This window comes from Engystomops pustulosus, chromosome 2, assembly GCF_040894005.1.
Source record: "Engystomops pustulosus chromosome 2, aEngPut4.maternal, whole genome shotgun sequence".
Classification (NCBI taxonomy): Eukaryota; Metazoa; Chordata; class Amphibia; order Anura; family Leptodactylidae; genus Engystomops; species Engystomops pustulosus.
Genome location: NC_092412.1, coordinates 130174058 through 130196116, shown reverse-complemented (window position 1 = coordinate 130196116; position 22059 = coordinate 130174058). Strand labels below are relative to the sequence as shown.

At 40.5% G+C, this 22059-nt stretch overlaps 1 protein-coding gene across 7 annotated transcripts in view; it reads right to left on the bottom strand.

Moving 5' to 3' along the window:
• BCAS3 (BCAS3 microtubule associated cell migration factor) overlaps positions 1-22059 on the bottom strand; it is an 818800-nt gene that overhangs the window by 637668 nt on the left and 159073 nt on the right. For all 7 annotated transcript variants that reach the window (XM_072136426.1, XM_072136427.1, XM_072136425.1 and 4 more), the window contains one exon: positions 12301-12384. In XM_072136426.1, coding sequence (XP_071992527.1) covers positions 12301-12384 — 84 coding nt within the window. The remainder of the gene's footprint in view (positions 1-12300; positions 12385-22059) is intronic.

The following is a 22059-nucleotide window of genomic DNA, read 5'->3' as shown; positions in this document are numbered from 1 at the left end:
CTCAACCCCACCATTATCTGATATCTGTTGGTGATGTCAGGAGACGGAGTCTCACTATTTCACATATTTGGTCATGTAGGTCAGTCCATTCTGTTCAAAAGTACAAAGATTTCTAGAGTCAGTTCTAGAGGTCAAGATCCCATTGGATCCCATGATGTATCCCTTAGGCCTACCTCCACAAGGGATAGGTCGACATAGCGCTAACTTGTTCCTTCACATACTTTGAGCATCAAAAACTCTTACGTCACTGTTTTGTAGATGTGTTTTCCCCTTCTCCACTAGATCTCCTGATCCACATAGATATGCGTACTTTAGAGTGCTTCTCATCCTCCTTACATAACCCTATGGAATTGTTTAATGCAGTTTGTGTAATGGCTTGGTGCAGCACTCCTGAAATATACCACCAGACCTTGGACACAAGGACACTTGAGACCTTCCCTGATTTAGTTATGTTCTCTTTACATTCGTTATAACTGTCTTGCAATACACTAGCTTTTTTTTCTACAAAAGGACCTGCACAGAATCTGAGCTATTTATGATGGCCTTTGTCATTAAGACTTCTATGATGACTGTTTTAGCTATGGGTCCTGCATAACCATACAACAGTCTGATTGGATTGCTTGTATTATTGAATTTGCTTTTGCTTTTTCTTGTGTACTATACTTGTTAGAAAAGTGAGCTATCAATAAAATGCAAGTTGAAATAAAAGTAACTAAAATAAACAGGATCGCACTTACAGTGTATTGCAAAGGTTAAAAACATTAAACCCAAAGCAATATAAAAAAATCCATTAAAGTACAATGAAGTACAATAATCATCTATTTGTCTTCACCATGAAAGTGAAATACAGGTCAACTTGACTTGCCTTATGAAAATTGCAAGTTTTTAGCCTTTTTTTTTAGCCACCATTCCGGCAGTCTGTATAGAACCTAGCATAACAGACCTACCCATCATGACCTTGTAGGTGTATTGGCATTTACATGAAAAGGATATTTGTTTTTAAAATTGCTTACATCTTTTATGGCTAAAGGGTATGATTCTGTTCCTATTAGTATTGACCTGTAAGGGCCTTTTATTTTTGAGAGGCTAAAAAAATGTTTTTTTGTGGTAACCAGTTTTAGTTTTCGCACTATTTGAAATGGATACTATTGTAACTAGTGTAACCTATAACCAGTTAGGGTTATCCTGTTATAGGTTTGGCGTAAATATAACTCTAAGGTTTTGCAATTACATATTTATTTGACAAAAATTTTGCTCAGAGAGTTAAACATAAACAGATTATAGCGGACAATTATGGACTACGCATTTTGGGGAGGATTTCCCCTTATTCAGGTTCAGTTTTTTTGAGGGGTCTGTAGTAGGAGAAATTGAGGTGTAGAATTCCTCAGTATAAATACATTCTAACAATAATATATAAATAAACAGTATAAGAGAATTGCATTTTTGAGAGGCGATAGACTCCCTTATAAAATAATTTGCTAAATATACTATCATGATGTCTATAGATATGGGATTTAACCAGCATGATAAACCAGGGGCACTTACTCATAGATCAAGGCACTGTGACTCTGGTAATCTTCTTATATTCTTATCCATGGCCTCCTACCTCCATTAAATAACTTTTTAAAAGTATGCTAATTTGCACTAGCCCCTCTTTGATCTGATTTAATAGGCTGTTATAATGTCTCAGCCACCCCCTTGCTTCCCAAGCACATGTGCAGTGGGCACTTCCTGCTTTGCTAAGGGAGCAGGACCAGATCACAGAGGGACTAGGGTTGCCCTCAGGCACATTAGCATAAAATTTGAAGTTGGCATCTGGATCTATGAGTAAGTGTCCCTGGTGTAACATTCTTGATTTTGATGGTAAATTTCCTTTAAGTTTACAATTTAGTCATTCAAAAAAAAATCCTGTTCGGTTTTTGTTATTTATGATTAAAAAACAAGTAAAAATAAAAATCACAGTAAAAATGTATTATTATTTAGGAGATGTGTTTCGTACCCGTACCGGGTACGTCATCAGTCCAACCAGATACACTATATATGCGCTTTCCACCTTTTTTTCTCTATACCACAAATATTTTTTCTAAGGTACCGTATATACTCGTGTATAAGCCGAGTTTTTCAGCACAAAAAATGTGCTGAAAAACCTAATCTCGGCTTATACACGAGTTAATAAAAAAAAATACACGAGTTAATAAAAAAAAAAAAAATTAATACTCACCATCCGGCTCCCGGTCCTCGGCGGCGGCTCCTAGTCCTCGGCGGCAGCTCCCGATCCTCTGCGGCGGCTTCTCTCTTCATGTGCCGGCAGTCGCGTCTATGCGACTTGCCAGCGGGCGCACAATATGATGTAGCGGTGTCGCCGCTGATGACGTCATCAGCGGCGACACCGCCGCATCGCACTGTGCGCCCGCCGGCAAGTCGCATGGACGCGACTGCCGGCACGTGAAGATAGAAGAGAGAAGCCGCCGCCGAGGACCAGGAGCCGCCGCCGAGGACCGGGAGCCGCCGCCGAGGACCGGGAGCCGCCACTAAGCATCAAAGGTGAGTATCGTCGGAGGGTGAGTATTAAGTTTATTTTTTTTATTATTCGCTAGGCATACTGAGGGCAGGCTGTATACTACTAAGGGCAGGCTGTATACTACATGGGGGCTGCTGTATACTACTGGGGGGCTGCTGTATACTACTGGGGGGCTGCTGTATACTACTGGGGGGCTGCTGTATACTACTGGGGGGCTTCTGTATACTACTGGGGGGCTGCTGTATACTACTGGGGGGCTGCTGTATACTACTGGGCGGCTTCTGTATACTACTGGGGTGCTGCTGTATACTACTGGGGTGCTGCTGTATACTACTGTGGTGCTGCTGTATACTACAAGGGGCTTGCTGTATACTACAAGGAGCTTGCTGTATACTACAGGGGGGCTGCTGTATACTACTAGGGACTGCTGTATACTACTAGGGGCTTGCTGTATACTACTAGGGGCTTGCTGTATACTACTAGGGGCTTGCTGTATACTACATGGGGGCTGCTGTATACTACTAGGGGCTTGCTGTATACTACAGGGGGCTGCTGTATACTACTAGGGGCTGCTGTATTCTTCTGGGGGCTGGCAGGCTGTATACTACTGGGGGGGTTTGACCAATGCATTTCCCACCCTCGGCTTATACTCGAGTCAGTCGTTTTTCCCAGTTTTTGGTGGTAAAATTAGGGGTCTCGGCTTATACTCGGGTCGGCTTATACTCGAGTATATACGGTAATTTTCCTCCAGTCAATCATAACTCTATACTTACTTTTGACATAATATGGCAATACAGTGTTGAGTTATGAGCTGTAAAAAAGGGCAACCATAAAAAAATCTGTGCATCTCCCATGCCTCTTAATTTACATAAAGGTACACAGAATCAATGGAAAAAATGGTTGCTATTTATGATATATTATAGAAGTATTCAGCAATAGAAGCTGATTATGGGAAGGACATGTTGCATTTACATATACCTAAAACTATGAAATATGGTGCTATCATGTTCATAAGAGTCCTATCATAGGGGCAAAAAAAGTATACTGTTGACGGCAGGAAATACTTTCTTTACATTAACAATCATAAATATGTCTACATAAAAGTTGTGATCTCTTTGGTTGTTTTATTGCAGGTCATATTTACAAATGAAAATTATCACAAACAAACAATTGTAGAATATGATATTTAGCAAATCTTTGGCCACTGTAACCGCAATTGTACACTGGTGTTCTCAGTCTGTGAACCATGGATCATTCAGAGTCCTGTGTCATGGACAGAAAACACTGCTGGGGATGGTACTCCTTACATCATAGTGACCTATGGTGTAAAGAGTTCCTGCTTTTTCACATCATGTTTAGAGTGTTGGTGCTGCTGTTTAGTGAAGCAGTGCTATGGTGTAAAGAATCCATCTCCAGCAGTTTTTGGTCCAGGACACCAACAACGGCAGTGTGCAACTGCATTAAGATTTTGGGCACACTGACATTATTTAGAGCAGCTTTTTGTAGCCCAGGAAGGCTGCACCCAAATTATTTTTCCTAGGGACCATTGTACCCTAGTCATTGACAAAATAATTGTGTGCCCAGCAAATACTCCATAAATAACTCCAACACATATAATATGCCCCAGTCGCTAGTCTAAAATACCCTCTTTCCTGCAGCTTTTCTGTAGCCCCATCCTGATAGATCTCCTTTTTATGAAGCCCCCTTTTTGTGTTTTCTCCCTTTAATAGAAGGGAGCTATAGAAAAGGGGACATTACACTACACCTATCATGTAAACTTGTCTTTGGCCTTTTCAATATGAGGAAAAAAAATATTCATTGAGGCACCTAATTTTATCACAAAAATACCACCAAAAATATTGCAAACTGCACTATGAGCAGTTTGCCTGGCAGTGTGCATGGTGCGTCAGATTCATAAATTGTAGCGCCTGTTCATGTATCTGGCGCCCCCTGCACAGCTCCGACAGAGTGCAACAACTTTTTTGTGCTCTTTTAACATGGGGCTTGTGACATACTTCTGTCGGACTTTGATAAATGTGGTGCACTGTCCAACTGCGCATTGGAATTCCCCTTTCAATGATGAAATTTGTGAGGCAAAAAAGTCCAACAGACCATGGCGCATGGTCCATAGTAAATGGTCCCATTAACTCAAATATATGCCTAGGGTGGGGAATTGTCCAGCAGAAGCTTACCCTCACAAATGAAATGTCCACAGCAGAATCCCCCCCTCCATTAATGAAATGTCCGCAGCAGAGCCCCCATTAATGAAATGACCACAGCTAGGAACCCCACTAATGAAATGTCCACAGCAGAGTCCCCCATTTATAAGATATCAACTGCAGAGCCCCTCTATAAATGAAATTACCACGGAGAGCCCCCCCTATTAAGTGTCCACAGCCTTCTGGGTACTTCTTCTTGCGGCTTTCGCAGATTCCTGGCAGAGGGGGCCGAATTATGTCTATACAGAGTGCAGGGAGAAGAGGATCTGCATGGAGCGCAGGAATTAAGTACCAAGGAGATTGGGACTGACGATTTAGAAGATTTGAATTACAGAATTCAAATTATGATAATAGTGCTAATTAAACGATCTATTTAATGGGAATCTTATTATGAACATAACTTCTTCATAATTTACATGTGCACTACCATTTGGAATAATAAAAGTTTGCTTTATATGAGGAGAGTACCTTACACCAACGTTAGGAACCTGCAGCTACAAAATACTCTGTTTAAATAGGAATGTGTATGGGTTAAAACCACAATCTTATTCAATATTGCCAGGGTGCAGACTTAACCTGCCCCATTAGCACACAATATCAAGACAAGATCATTATAGGCTATTCCCTTGTGCAGTCTATATTATTTGCACAAACTCGACTGGTAATCTTTAGCCTTTCCCATGCCATTTCACATGTACTCCCCCTCCATTAGTGCTAATGGCTCTGTGCTCACATAAGCTGTTAAGACTCATTAAGGAGTTATCAGGTAACAGGAGAAAACAGATGCAGCTTGGCTAAATCAATTTACCACCTCAGGGTTAAAGACAGTGGCGGCATCTCAAGCCGTTATTAGGTGACAAGAGAGCGTGTGTTCATTATTTGTTGCCAGACACGATATTGCTTATTCTAAGTGAATCTTCACATATTGCATTTTGTTCACTTAGCTGTTGCAGAGCATGATCTCGTATAATAAAACTTACATGATACAACCTCATTACATGACTTGTACTTTGAAGTTCGGTAATACTCAACCCGTGGATGTATTGCACTTTAAAACCACTTTAAATATTTACTTTTAACTCCTTGAAACATGCCCATCATTGTCATGTTTTTAATTATCTATATCCACACATGAGTACCTCAAAAATAAGACAGGGTCTTATTTGGTTCTGATTTGAACTCACCAGATCCCTTAGATTCTAAACAATTACGGTTAGCAAGTGCTGATGGTGGATGGGCTCTTTCTCACTGATGTGCATCACTTATTTAACCCCTTCCCGCCGCGGCCCTTTTTGGATTTTGCGTTTTCATTTTTCACTCCCCACATTCAAAAATCTGTAACTTTTTTATTTTTCCATGTACAGAGCTGTGTGATGGCTTATTTTCTGCGTAACAAATTACACTTCAAAATGGTGGTATTTAATATTTCATGCCGTGTACCGGGAAAAAAATTCCAAATGCAGTGAAATTGGTAAAAAAACGCATTTGTGCCGTATTCTTGTGGGCTTGGATTTTACGGATTTCACTGTGCACCCCAAATGACATGTCTACTTTATTCTTTGGGTCGGTACGATTACGGGGATACCAAATTTGTATAGGTTTTATAATGTTTTCATACATTTAAAAAAATTAAAACCTCCTGTACAAAATTTTTTTGGGGGATTTTGCCATCTTCTGGGGCTAATAACTTTTTCATACTTTGGTGTATGGAGCTGTGGGTGGTGTAGTTTTTTGCTAATTTTGATGACGTTTACAATGTTATCATTTTTAGGACTGTACGACCTTTTGATCACATTTTATAGAATAAAAAAAAAAATTTTAAATGGCAAAAAAGTGCCATTTTCGACTTTGGGCGCGATTTTCCGTTACGGGGTTAAACACAGTGAAAAAACGTAATCATATTTTGATAGATCGGGCATTTTCGGACGCGGCAATACCTAATGTGTTTATGATTTTTACTGTTTATTTATATTTATATCAATTCTAGGGAAAGGGGGGTGATTTGAATTTTTAGGTTTTTTTTATTTTAACTTTTTTAAATTTTTACTATTTTTCAGACTCCCTAGGGTACTTTAACCCTAGGTTGTCTGATCGATCCTATCATATACTGCCATACTACAGTATGGCAGTATATGGGGATTTTACTACTCATACATTACCATGTGCTGACAGCACATGGTAATGAATGGGTTAACCCGAAGTAGCTTCAGGTCTCATGAAGAGACCCGACGGATCGCGCTCTCCGATGACGTCACAGGGAGCGACGATTCACGGAAAGATGGCGGCGCATGCGCGCCGTCTTTTTGAAGCCGCCGGCGATTTTGAAGCCGCCGGCGATCAGTGGTAAAACACCCGCGATCGGTGCCGGCACGGGTCGCGGGTGTTACCGGTATCCCTTTGCTGCAATATGCAGCAAAGACTTAGCGGCTATGGAGAGGGCTCGGCCCGTGAGCCCTCTCCATGTACCGGGACCCGACATGTGACGTACTATTATGTCACATGTCAGTAAGGGGTTAAAGGTATGCCCTGTTTGCCATTCCAGCTGCAATCCAACTGCAAGCAAGTGTAGCGGTTGGCTCCCCCTAATGACCAGAGGCAACAACAATTCTGTGGCTCAGGAATAAGTGATGCTAGTGGGACTCCCCAATCTGTGTGTTAACTGTATGGGGCACATTTACTTACCCAGTCCGGATGAGAACCTCGAAAGTGCATTGTCTGATCGTACACCCGATATCCTGCATGTGCCGCTTCCCCGCTCAGGTCCGCCGGAGTTCACCATCTTCCTCCCGATGCATATAAGTGCACGGCTTGCCACATAATTTTTAAGTTAAATCCTGCAGTTTGGCTGAATCAGTTCGATTGTCCGAAGGCCCGCCCGCGATTTGTTAGGGTTAATTTCTGGTATAGGACTTCTTTTTCTTCTGAGAAACAGGGTATATCATAGTATATCTAAGCTTTCTCTCCACAAATAAGGGTAGGGTAACACAAAAATAGATTTCTGTATAAAGTTCAGAAGAAAATCACTTATCACTTATAATGCGTTGGCTAAGAAAGTGATACTAGTATCAGTTTACTAAGATACCTGTTTCATTTCACTTATTCCCCCCCCCACAAACTTCTTAAAGGTAAGCTGTCTCCACAGAACCACACTATAAACCCCTAAAAGTATTTTATAGATGACTGTAATTGTATTTCATGGCTCCTTTGTGTATTGTCCCCAGCGTTGTGCGGATTGTCCTTAGCTGTTTTCAGAACTGCAACATGCATGCTCGAGTAGTGTGTGAGGTGTGGGGAATGTGCTAGAGCTAGCCGGTAATTTTTAGACGTGCACAGCCGCACCACGGAGGGGTCAGTTTACCGGATACAGTGGCTGTGAGGGGAAGAAGGCTTGACTCCCGCCTCCTAGACAGTGTGTAATTTTGTAGCTGAGGTTCCATACCTGCCTTGTATCAAAACAAGAAAAAAAAAACAACATGTATACGTGTACATGTATATTGACCTCATATGTATTTAGAGCATAGCCCTCATAAAGGGAACCTGTCATCAGTATTTGACATTTCTACAGGTTTTTTTTCTCTGAACCAGAAGTATTTAAAAGAATACAGCAAGCACCATCGAGTCATGTAGGTGCCAGCTTCAATGCAACAAGTCCCTGTGCAATCCTCCATCATACTGCCAACCCCCCCCCCCCCTCCTGCTCCTTCCTCATGCCTGTGGGAGATTTGTTTGCAGTGGTCACCTCCTGACGTGAGCAGTTGGGAACAGGAGGAGGGTGTGAGGGAGTATGATGAATGACTCCATCACACAGGGGCAGATAATGGAAGGTGGTTGCCATCTACTTGTATATGTTTTTGTCACATGGAAGATGGAAATAAAAGCAGTATAACCTTGTAATAAAAAGGCTTTTGGAACCTGTCATCAGGTTGAAGCGTCAAATCCTGACGACAGGTTTCCTCTAACAAGGTACAGCAAAATTAAAATTTAAATGCATCCAAAAACAGGATACTGCATATACTCGAGTATAAGCCGACACGAATATAAGACCCCTAATTTTAACACAGAAAACTGGAAAAACATATGGACTCGAGTATAAGCGGAGAGTGGGTAATGCATTGATCACAGACCCTGTAGTATATAGCTGGCCAGCCCCCTGTAGTAAATAGCCTGCCAGCCCCCTTTAGTATATATCCTGCCAGCCCCCTCTAGTATAAAGCCTGCCAGACCCCTCTAGTATATAGCCCGCCAGTCCCTGCCCCAATATACCGTATTTTCCGGACTATAAGGCGCACATAAAAGCCTTAGATTTCCTTAGAAATCCAAAGTGCGCCTTATAGTCCGGTGCGCCCTATGTATGGCGCAGGGCAGCGGACCATACTTACATAGGTCCCCGCTACCGGAGACCGGAGACAGCAGATCTCCAGCGGGAACTGCAGACCACGCGGCACAAACAACTTCTGCCGCGTGGTCTGCAGTTCCCGCTGGAGATCTGCTGTCTCCGGTAGCGGGGACCTATGTAAGTATGGTCCGCTGCCATCCTCCACCTCCCCCTCACCTTCCCCGCTCACCTTCCCCGCGTTCCTCGTCGCGTCTCGTACCGTCGGGTCGCCACTCCGCCCCCGGACCTCCGCCACGCCCCCGACCCGCGCCTTATAGTCTGATGCGCCTTATATATGGAATTATTACATATATAAGGCGCATCGGACTAATGCGCCTTATATTCCGGTGCGCCTAATGGCCCGGAAAATACGGTAATACCTGTAGGAAAAAAAACGAAAAGTGTACTCACCTTCTGGCGCCCCTGGCAGGTCCTCTTCTATACATCGATGCTCCGGCATCGGATCAGTGTCCCCATGCACCATGCCGCTCGCTGACATCATAGCGTTGATCCGATGCCGGCACATACATTAGAATGTCAGCGGGTGATGTCACAATGCCTGCAACAGGACACTGTTCATTCCGGGGGTGAGATGTATAGAAGAGGACCCGCTGGGGGGGGTCGATGGGGTGGTATGGTTGGGGATGGGTGAGGGTGGCGTCGGAAGGTGAATACACTTTTTTTTTCTTGACTCGAGTATAAGCCGAGTAAGGTTTTTTCAGCACATTTTTTGTGCTGAAAAAAATGGCTTATACTCGTGTATATAAGGTAACTAGGGGGAAATTCCAGAAAGGCTGAATTCATAGCACAGGTTTGGAGCAAATTTATTATCACTGACAGCTCTGAAAACATTAAACACTTAATCAGATTCAGCAAACAAGGAAAGGCATCGGAAAATAAGTTAAAAATCCACTTTTATTAGAAAAAAATGCATGATAAAAACATCATAGGACGTCCATGGAGGGTCACATGATACAACATGGCGAAACATTTCTGGTAAACAGCAACACACGACAAGTGTATATAAGTGTATATAGTATATATACACTTGTCGTGTCTTGTTGTATACCGGAAATGTTTCGCTATGTTGTATCATGTGACCCTTTCACTCATGCTTAAATACTCTGCACTATGTTCCATAGATTAGGCTACAACTAAGGGCCTTTTTTTCGTCTGAGACGCGTCAGTTTTTCCCTCCATGGATGTCCTATGATGTTTTTATCATGCATTTTTTTCTAATAAAAGTGGATTTTTAACTTATTTTCCTATGCCTTTAGTTGGAAGCTGGACAACAACCTTATTTTCCTTGTTTACTGTTATCTACTGGTTCCCCAACCAAGGTGTCCGTGCAGCCACGCATCCCTACCCACATTATCTACATAGGTGAGCTGAACACAACACACTCTTTAATCAGATTCAGTTTGTGGTGAAGGAGACTCCTTTCCACAAACGGTATACACCGCCATTCCTCTATGCTAAGCGCTGCATATTGCTATATGCAATCCATATTGGTCTTCTTCACCAGAAACTAGTCTGATGAAGGTCAAATGTCTGACCAAAACATCACTTTTGGATGTTTGTGCTAGATAATAAAAACTTGATTTATTCAACAGAGTGACTGGAGTCAAAGTCTTTCTTTGTCCTAAGGGATTGGGTCTCTCTCCCGAGCACATGTGATCTTCTATACTTCGGTGTGCAGCAGAAATCCCACAGGAGCCATAAACATTTGGAGCCAAGAAAGATGATTCATACTAATTTATCCATTACTAAACATTTTTCTCCCAATTAAATGAAGAGGCGTTAAGTGCATTGTCCACTCGTGGAAAGAAGAAGTGACATGCACTATATTCTGAGCAGATGCAGCTCAGCCAAAGGGGTTTGCCCATGAAAGAAAGTTCTCAAATTTTAATCCCTTAGTGATGTTTAAATAATAAACATAGTTTTTAAACCCCTGCGTTTTACGCAGTTTTATTGCTGTTTTAGCTCCTATAACTCAGTGATGGTCATGGTAAAATTCCAGAGTGTGGACAAGGACTCTCTAAGCAGAAACTTCATGATTCCACTGTGCTATGAGATGCTGTGTGCTGACAATGTGCTTACATTATCAGGATTTATCAACATATTTATTTAGCGTCTTAACATTCTACTTCTATCTGACACATAGTAAAAGAGAGATGAGACAGATCATAAATGAGAGATGTTGAGACCCATGAGATGGCTATAAAACACAATGGCACTATCACACAGAGTCAGCTCTGCCTCCATCCCGGATAAAGTCTTTTTTTTTGCCTGTAGCTTGTAGACTAGATCTGTGCACACTTCTGCTTGCTGGAAGGAAGTGCCTGTGTCTGATCTGGTCTTGGAATGCAGGATGCAGGATGCAGAGAGCAATGCAGTGTGTAGATATGATAAGCTATTGATGATCAAACCTGACCACCATAGTCAGAAGATTTATGGTTGTATCCAGGGGCAACCAAAATTGTATACACCTGGACTAATAACGACAGGTTGGAATTATATCTGTGAAATGTTGCATTTTTGTCAATAACAGTGAATTAGATAATGTGTTATTTTGTTATCCTGAGTATATTTAAGAATCGTGTCTTTATGGGAATATAATAAGCCAAGTCAGTTCACACACACTTCTACTTACATACCTCATGTGTTCAATGGAAAATATCCACATGAAGTGATTACTAGTTTTATATTAAAATACAAAAATATATAACTTGTGAGAGAGCCACTACAAGCATTTTATTCATTAAAAGTATGTAATAATATTAATTTACATTGTAACAGCTACAACGAAAGGGTTGCCTATGAATATTTTTTTTTCCACATATGGCTGGAGGGGGGGGGGGGCTGTAAAAATAATAAACCTCTTATACTCACCTCTCTATATGCTCCCATTAAGCTGTGGCCCAGCCTCAAATTCATGCTATAGTAGGTAGCCGGCTATGGCCGGTAAGGCTCCACTGGCCTCTGTATACAGAGGAGGAGGTAAATATAAGAATATCATTATTTTTAACTTTCCCAGCCATATATAATTTTTTTTTTTTAATTCCCGACAAATTTTCGATGTGTTTGCTTCCAGGTAACATACAGATGGCCTTACAGAATATCATCATAAACAGAAATTTCATGAGGAGATCAGTAGACTGCATTCAGAAAACGCTTACACTCACCTTAGCGGCACTAATAACTGTGGCAGTATAAGACTGAATATTATCTCCACATGCACCTCCCCGAGACTGATGGCATCGGATAAGCTGTAAAAATGAAAGTTCATAAATGTATTACTTTTCTAATTAGAAAAATACTAAGAATAATGACTTAAAATACAATCCCTGACACCATTTCAATAAGATAAAATGACTCTTATAATACAATCTAAAAGTTATTCTTAAAGTATTCAGAGTAAAAAAAAGACAACACAGCTTATATAGCGAACATAAGGGAAAAGCAGCTAAAATAATGCTTATGATTTCATATGCTGGCCGCAATTAACCGGCCATCTAACATAAGAAAGATATTAAAGATCTGCTGATTGTACTATGAATATCTGAATATCTCTAAAGCTCTTGTTTCTGTAGGTCTTCATGTCATTACTGATTGAATGAAAATTGAGATAATGTCATACAGAAGATTACCTTGGTTTTGACTCCCTCTGTATTGTGGAACATGTTGGCGCCTTATAAATAAATACTACTAAATAATTCATGACAAGTCTGTACATTAGATTGAGAGCCATCAAGTGCAGGAATTCCCTCTACCCAATGTTGATTTTTATGTCATATAATCCATATTACATACTTCCCGAACTATGTGAACACACTCATAAAATAAAAAATATAATACTTTTCTAAAACATTTGTGTCCTTTAAATAACATGCCTAGCCTTGAAAAGCTCACAGTTACAAACAGTTACAAACAAAAATTAATATGGTTTGCAGTTGTACAGAGTATGGTCCAGTGTTTTTCTACATGTTCATTTTAATAGGATAGCTATACAAAGTATCATCTTCTGAATTACTACTTCTAGAAGTAGATCATCATACAACAGATTAGGATTACATATTGTGATTTCAGTTCAGGGAAAGAAATATGCTAATTCGTTTTCCATGATGGCAGACTTCCAAGTAGCCTAGTAACATGACATAGGACAACAGCAAAACCTGTAGGTCTCTTCTAGAAGAAAAAGACACACAATTTCAGACAAGGAACTAAACTGGCTCCAGTTTATCTTTGGTTCTAACATGAATAACATTTTAATAGTGCCCATTGTATTTGTTTAATCATTTCCTTGAGCCAACCTGTTTCTATTAATTTCTGTGGGGAAACACTTTGGGGGTAATTTATCACTTTTGGGGCAAAATGCAGCAAAGCCCATCTCTGTAAAAAGAGGGCTCATCCTGTGAGCCCTCTTCATAGCTCTGCGGAGCATATATCTGTCGCAGTGTGGGAAGGGGTTAACAAAATTTAGTACCATATAAATTCAATATTTACGTTATCTGTGAGGTGCAAGCAGCTCCTGTGTGCTGCATTGTCCAAATACGCCTTGAAGTGCAATTTGTTACGCAGAAAACATCTCTTATAGAAGTAGTTGTTAGCCCTCTAGAAATTTGGGTCAGTACGATCGCAGGGATACCACATTTATATAGGTTTTATAATGTTTTCATCCATTTACAAAAATTCAAATCTTCATTTTATAATATTGGCGCTTATAAAACTTTTTCATACTTTGGTGTACGGAGCTGTGTGTGGTGTAATTTTTTGCGACTTTTGATGATGTTTTCAATGCTACCATATTTGGACTGTACAGCCTTTTAATCACTTGTAGCCTTTTATAGATTTTTTTTTTATATTTTTCAAAATGGCAAAAAAGTGGCGTTTTCTATTTTACGGCAAAAAAGTGACAATTTCTATTTTATGTTACAGGGTTAAACGCTGGTAATAACAGTTATTATATTTAGATAGACCGGACACTTTGGGATGCAGCAATACCTAACATGTTTATGATTTATACTGCTTATTTATATCAGTTCTAGGTGAAGGAGGGTGATTTGGACTTTTATGTTTTTTTAATTTATTATTTTTTTTATTTTTTTTTCAGCTCTCCTAGGGTACTTTAACCCTAGGTTCAAAAGAAAAAGTGTTTTTGTGATGCACACTATCCCCTATAGGAGCTGCCAAACAGTCACAGATGGATCCCACATCTAGCAATTAGTAAAAATCTAGCAATTTAATTTCTATATAAAATGAGTTATGCAAATTGGTAAAACAAAGACTCAAGGCTGTCATGGCAATGGAGCGTTGCCCCCCCCCCCCCCCCGATGAGCTCACAGGGAGAGGCGCTCTAATCCATAATGGCAGTGCCCACACTCTCTGTCCTCCAGCTCCCGACGGGTGCCGTACTAATCCGTCGTGCATCGGGAAGGGATTAATTAGATGGTAGCAACCTAGCAAGGAGAGCGGCAAGTATTGCCAGTGGTTCAATTGCAATTGGATTTTTATTTCAAATATTTTAGGGAATTGTTACATACTTTTAGGAGTTTTCCTATTTTAATCTCCAGTTAGATAAGAAAACAATTACTACGTCACAGCACTGTCTTGACAAAGACTAAACTAGAGCATGTGATTTTCACAGCTGTTAAACCTTATTTGGACATATTAAGGGCTCATGCACATGAATGTGTACAGCCCATGGAAATAGGCAATAGTGTGGCCCGATCCCAAGGACTGCACATAGTGCAGTAGACTGGATGCTCTGCATTATATACAAATATAATACAAGGATGTGCCGTCTGCCATATAATGCAGAGACTTCCATCTACTGCACTATGTGCAGTCTGTATTATCGGCCAATGTACGACCCACACACGTTCATGTGCATGAGCCCTAACTTATTCTCCTACAAGAAGCCTCAGGTTTCCTAGAAATTATATCATGCCATTGGCAAAAAAGTTCTAGTTTGAGTTCTAGCAAACGGTTCTAATGCAGTGGTGGTGAAGCCATGGCACTGGTGCAAGAGGTGTTATGTTTTCTCCGGTTTCCTCACACACTCCTAAAAATACTGGTAGGTTGTTTAGATTGTGAGCCCCATGGGGACAGGGACCAATTTGGCATGCTTTGTGCAGCGATGTAGGCGCTATAAGGAATTATGATTAATCCCTGCCATAATTTTCTTTTTATATATACATAGGACATGAAGATTCAGAAGCAGTAAGATCTGATTTATGACACATGTTCAGAATGTGACAGGTCACATTGCAGCCATGCAATGATTTTTTTCATACCCTATGCAGCCTCTTTTTATTGTATAACTATTTTTCTAGAGGATAAGTCAGAGATAATTTTCATGAATAATAATTATAGAAAACATCATGCAATAATACTTTCACAAGCTCTTTGATGTTTAGATAATTGAATGAGTGTGCTTGCAAATGAGTATACAAAATTGTATATAACGGAGTGCATTCTTCCTCCCACAGAATGAAATAAAATGCTTAATTGAGATACTTATCCCGATCCTAATAATCTTCTGGGTGCCACTCAGACTGTTGCCTGAGCAGCTTTGGTTTTTAATAGCAAAACATCTCCATTAAGAATGCAGATTTGTTGCAAGAGGGAGATTTGGTCTGGCACGGTTATGACAAATACATGTAAATAAACATAATCGCATGCTTTAGTTTTGTCTGTGGAATATTAAATATTTGATTTACTTGAGGATTTTGCAGGGGATTTTTCTCGATTTAATTGATGCTAATTTTGATTTATTTATGCATCCTCTGAGAAATGGAATTAGCAGAAAGAAGTATTTGGAAAGGCATCTTTTTACACAGCATTTAATTATGCAGTGAGAAACTGATATTCATATGAGAGAGAGGAGACAATTGTGCTTTTGAAATACATTTTATAATACATGAGAAAGTTAAAGAATCACATAATTAACTTCTGATATAACAATACTGCAAAAGAATGTGAACTCAATCATCATTTTTTAACTATACTATGCATCTACACTAGGAACCTGAAGGGTGTGCAATGATAGAAATCACAGAAATTAGTAATTTAGTGTAGGGTGTCCTCGGGTTATTAGGGTGTCATTATAAGTAGAATGAAACATCTGCTTAGTAATATAACAAGACATCCTTACATATTGTACATGGCACACTAGCTATAGCTATAAGTAGAAACTATACTTTTATCAAATGATACGGTATTCTATGATCCTCGGCCCCAAAATGACTGTTTTCATACTAAAGAAAAAAGCAAGCAGCATCTTAAAGAGAACCTGTAAGCATGTACAGTCAGCCAAATATATGTTATTCAGTAGATAAAGGAGGATAAGCATCTACCAGAAACCTCTTGTATCACAAAGACATTCAATTGTTTACTGGAAAGTCCAATAAATCTGGTTAAATACCACCACTAAATATTTAAAGTTACCAAAAAATAAACACCAAAAAAGTCTAATGCACTCATTGGAGAGCCAATGTTTTGTCTGTTTTCCATTCAATTACACAGCTGTACTGTTGCTTATGGACAGTTTTGAGAACTGCAACTCAGTCCAGTTCAAAAGACTTGTTTGTTTTAGTAAATTATTGCACCCTTTATCAAATTAAATATCTGGACCATATGAAATAATGCTCTGCTATGCTGTTCCTCTCTTAACCCAATTACAAATTTATGAATATATTGCTAACATGTTGTTAAAATTCTCTTTGTCAAAGGGGACGTTGAATGAGATCCACCTTCCCTTTAAACAAGATACACACCACTGTGCATTTGTTAAGAGGGTACCTGCTTAATCACTACTCTCCACATATGCCTGAAAAGTTGAGGTACAATCTTTAAAGCCACATTTTACAGGGTTTCACAGTCATTAAATATGAACAGCCTTTCTGATGTACATAAATGGCCTATCTGCTGGATATTGAAGTCAGCCTGATTGTGGCACCAAAAATCACTGTCAATCAGTTGGAAGAAGAACCGATGTGGTGGAATTGACAAAAAAGGCCATTATTATGAAAATCCATTGTGAGGTCCAAATGACACAATCTTTGGATCAGTATGATCAAGGACATACCAAATTTGTGTAGCTTTTGTTATGTTTGTATACTTTTTTTCAAAAATGTAACTTTCAAAAAAGTTTCTTCTTCACAATATTCAAACATCAGTAACTTTTTTTACATGACCTTTTGATTACTTTTAAATCAACATTACACTAAAGGAAATACAATGAAAAAGCATAAATTCAAAGATTTGGAGGTTCACCTTATGGGATATATATTTGTGTTTATTTTCTTTTTTTTATTTGTGTTTTTGGGGTCTTTATTAAGACCCCAGGTGTCATCCATTATAAACACAGAATAGACAAGATAGAAATTTTTGCCAAACAATTTCATTTTAGTTTTATCAGTACACGTGAGATGTATCCAAAAATGAATGTCAAATGAGTGAATTTGCAAACATTCATCTTTTGGAGTAATGGCTTCTTTCTGGCGGAGGGGCCTTTCAGCCCTTTACAGTAATTGTTTCACTGTGGATACTGGTACGCTCTTACCAGCTTCAGCCAGCATTCTCACAATGTCTTTTGCTTTCGTTCTTGGGTTGACATACACATTGGGGCGTGGGGGCAGGAACCCACGGCAATAATTTGAGAAGTGATAAGGAGCATGTCTGTTCCAGCGCAACCCACTGTTTGGATACCGAATTGTACGTCCTGTCTAGTAATCTAAGGAGTATAGAAGCCTGGTGGTACAATCTAAGGTCAGGAAGCCCCCACCCCCACCCATTGCCATTGGTCTGACCAGTGTCTTGTTAGCTATCCTAGGTCACTTGGAACCCCAGAAAAATTGCAGCATGGCGGATCGTATGGTACGAAAGTAAAACCCAGAATGAGAAGGATCGGCACACCCTGAAAAATGTACAAAAAGCAAGGCTGTAAGTGCATGGCTTGCAACACAAATTCAAATGTTAACTCCCGCACTCAGTCTCAATCCGTTGGATCATCCAATGGCCCGCCCCCCGATTTGTGTCGCAGGAAAGGTGGCGCCAAAATTTGATCAGTGCGCCACAATCCCCTTTTAAAAGCGGCGCAAAACGGTAACCGTCGGAATATCCGACGTTTGTGCGGTACACGGACCCTTAGTAAATGGACCCCTATATCTCTTGAATTCCTGAATAAGCAATGGGAAGGAGATCCTTGGCTGGGAAACATACAACAGCAGGTCGTCTGCATACAATGCAGCCTTGAAATGTCTGGAGCCCATTGAAATGCCGTGTATATTGGGATTTTTCCGGATGGCAGTAGCCAGATGCTCCATCACTATGACATACAGTAAGGGTGAGAGCGGGCACCCCTGTCTGGTACCAGTTTTTATTTAAAAAGGTGTTCAAAGGTTCCCATTAACCCTCACCCTAGCGGTAGGGCCGGAGTACAGAGCCAGGACCTTTCCCAGGAATCTAGGCCCCAATCCAATCTGTCTAAGTGCTGCCTCCAAGAAGCCCCAATGGACCCGGTCAAAGGCCTTTTCCGCGTCAATAGATAATAGACAGGAGGGAACGGATCGCCCCTGTGGGTGGGTACATCAGGACAATGGTTTTATTTAGGTTATCAAGGGCCTCACGGCCTGGGATGAATCCGACCTGATCAGTGTGTATCACTGTCGGAATATGTGGGGCCAATCTCTTTGCCAATACCTTAGTGTGCTGCCCAAACAGGGTAAGGACCCATTGCTGCCGGCCAGCTATAGGCCCATCTCTCTCACAAATGTGGATGTAAAGTTATTCGCTAATGTGGGTCTCTAGGCAGCTGGAAGGAAAACCAGAGTCCGAGGATACAGCACCATAGACTTTTTTCTAGCAGTGGGGACATAAGTTCTCTAAATTGTTTAAATAAGGCCAGGGTGAACCCATCAGGCCCAGGACTTTTACCACCAGGTGTGTCTTTAATCACTGCAGAGACCTCTGCTGCATCAATCTCCCGCTCCAGGGAATTAATGACTTCCGGGGGCAAAGCCGGCAGGCCTGTCTCAGACACATACAAGTCTATTTGGGCAGCTCGGGAGGGGAGCAAAGCTGACTCATCAGCGCCCCTGATATCGTACAGGGAGGTATAGAAGGATGCGAAGCTATCGCATATCTCATCAGGGTGGAAAACATCTGTGCCCTTGGGGCCTTTGGTCTTGGGGATAAAGGAAGTCTGGAAATGAGGGTGCAGTAATCGGAACAGTGGTCTGCCCCATTTGTCAGGAGAGGAAGGGAGGGATGCAGCAATTGGACTTCAAGCCACCCAGGGAGACCTACTAATGATATGGACCACTGCCAACATTATTGATCTCTGGGCTGGCCCCCCCAGGGGCCTCATCAGCACTTCAGGTCAAGTCTCAGGGCGGCAGACCCCCCAACAGAAAATCCAACCATGAAGGAGGGACACGGCCTCAAGGATCAAGGCAGCTGTGAACTATTCCGAGGGCGGTGGCCCAGGGTCACGGCCCTTCCGCACCCCTCCCCGGACCTTGCCGAGCGCAGTGTCTGGGGGGCCTCCCTGGTGGGGAGAGCAGCCCTGAGTTGTGGAGGTAACGGAAGACTTGGCCACTCCGGGATGTCAGGAGCTGGAATATTCAATGCCGCTGCTATGGCAGGAATCCCCCCCCCAGTGTTTTTATTGTTCATTATATCTACTTTCATTCATTTTATCTATGATTTACGATCCATTTTCCATTGTATCACTTTTCGCATTTATACCTCATTTTCCACTATTTAATTTCCGGACAGTTATCATCCCACCTGCAATAGCCCCCTCCCCCCCCATGATATTTTGTACCTTTTTATCTAACTTTACCACCTACTCAAATATCTGCCTCCCACCTTTTAGAACACAGTGTGACAGCTATAGCAGCAATACAACCTATGTACCAGCTGTCCCCCCGCTTGACACGCTCCAGCGCTGAGAAACAATAGTGGAACGCAAACATAACAACTTCCAGTCTGGAACCAGAAGTCTCCACCCACCGGCACGACAATGGGTTTATAACTAGCCAGACAGAGGGAGACTAGTGCCTTTCTCTAGACCACCATTCCTACAACCCTGAGCCGAACTGCTATATGAAAGCCTTGCCCCTCTACTCCAATACAAACTGGTAAGCTGTTTTTGCATCTTTTTCAGGTTACACCAATATATAATACCTTATGTGATCCAACCTGCATCAAAAATGGGCATGCCGTGTGACCACCTGTTCATTTGGACACAATTCAGACACAGATATAATCATGCTGTGGGATATAATACTGTGACAATACTGTGATATAGCAGTATGACACTGTGATGCATACTGTGATTTTACCTACCTATATAATATGCTACGATATACGCTATCAGATATTATGAGACAATATGAGATAATATGCTACTAGAATATGCTACTTATAACATTGCTATGATTTTGATAAACTTCATGTTAACAGAACCTCACTACCAATCTATTTCTCTAGAGATGTAATCAGCTCTGTTACACTATATATATGTAATTTTTGTACATATGTAAATAGACCTTGAATATGTATATGTCTTCCTAACTCAGATCTATACTGTATCATACAGCAAGTTCAATTGCTTGATCGAAATGTTACATTTTGGATGTTTGCATAATATAAAATAAAAATCAAAATTTGCAACACAACAGTGTGACTGCAGTTTACAAATTTCCTAGAGTGCATCCATTGACTTCAATGGCCAAGTTTCATGGATGACTTGGTTTAGAATAGTATGCACTGCAATTTGGCAGAGCCCATTGGTCAATACAAAATACTGGATGTGCACATAGCACCATAGACTTTAAATGTTTTAGAGTTATGTCTGAGTACTGTCAAATCTAGACAGAACTAAGACGAAAAAAAGCATTTGTGGGAAAGGGACCTTACTGAGACAAAAACAGAAGAAAAGTATTACTACGTGCTAGCCTTTGAACTGTTAACTGTGTTAAATAAATTACCACTACCCTCCCAATTCTATATGCTTTGATTTATGAGTTTTTGTTTAAGTAATGTGAAACAAATTTAGTTAATGCAGAAACGTAGTATAAACTGAAATTTGACATAAATGTATAATAAAATTACTCTACTTTTAAGTAGAAAATTTTTGACTTTAGAAAATGGCTTGCTCCATTGGTTGTCAGCTAAGAGCAGTTTGGTGTTGAATAGTTGTTAGAGAAACAAAATTAAAAACTCATCACAAGAAATAAAGTTTATATTTTAATTTGCTAAAATGTATTGTTGAAATTCCCCAAGCAGCTCAAATATAACATTCAATGAATTATCTCAAGACTTTCCATTTAATTCCAGACTTTTCTGGTTTTCTTTTTAGTAAGTGGCAGCGGCATACTTTTCTGATGTGTCTCTAATCCTTAAGCCCTTGCACAATACTACCAATTGTATACGTGTGGCAGAGTCTGTGAGATGATATGTTTATGATGTCAAAAACAACATTTATATCCGCTTTTCTTGCATGTCTCCATCCCTTAAGAGAAATTAATTACAGATGTGAACAAACATGTATACAACTGTGGCACTGAAACAAATTTCACGCTATTGGCCGGGTGAGGTTTGGAGAGAAAGGAATCTGTATTATGGGCCAAAAATATGAATGACTGGTGGAGAGAAAATCTGGGATGCACTTCAGGCAAACTGAGTAACACAGGAAGCATCATAGTCTGGGCAGAAAACCACCCACACAAATGGCTGCTGGCTTTACTTCAATCAGAAACATGAAACAATCGTCTGATTAGTGAATATTGGGACCATTCTCGAAGTAACACAGGTTTCTACTCAACAATAAGAGGTAAACACACCTAAAAAAACTGCCATTATACAGTCACTGTAAAATAATTATATGCATATAAAGCTTGCCTTTAACGTGGAAACCAAATATAATCTATTGT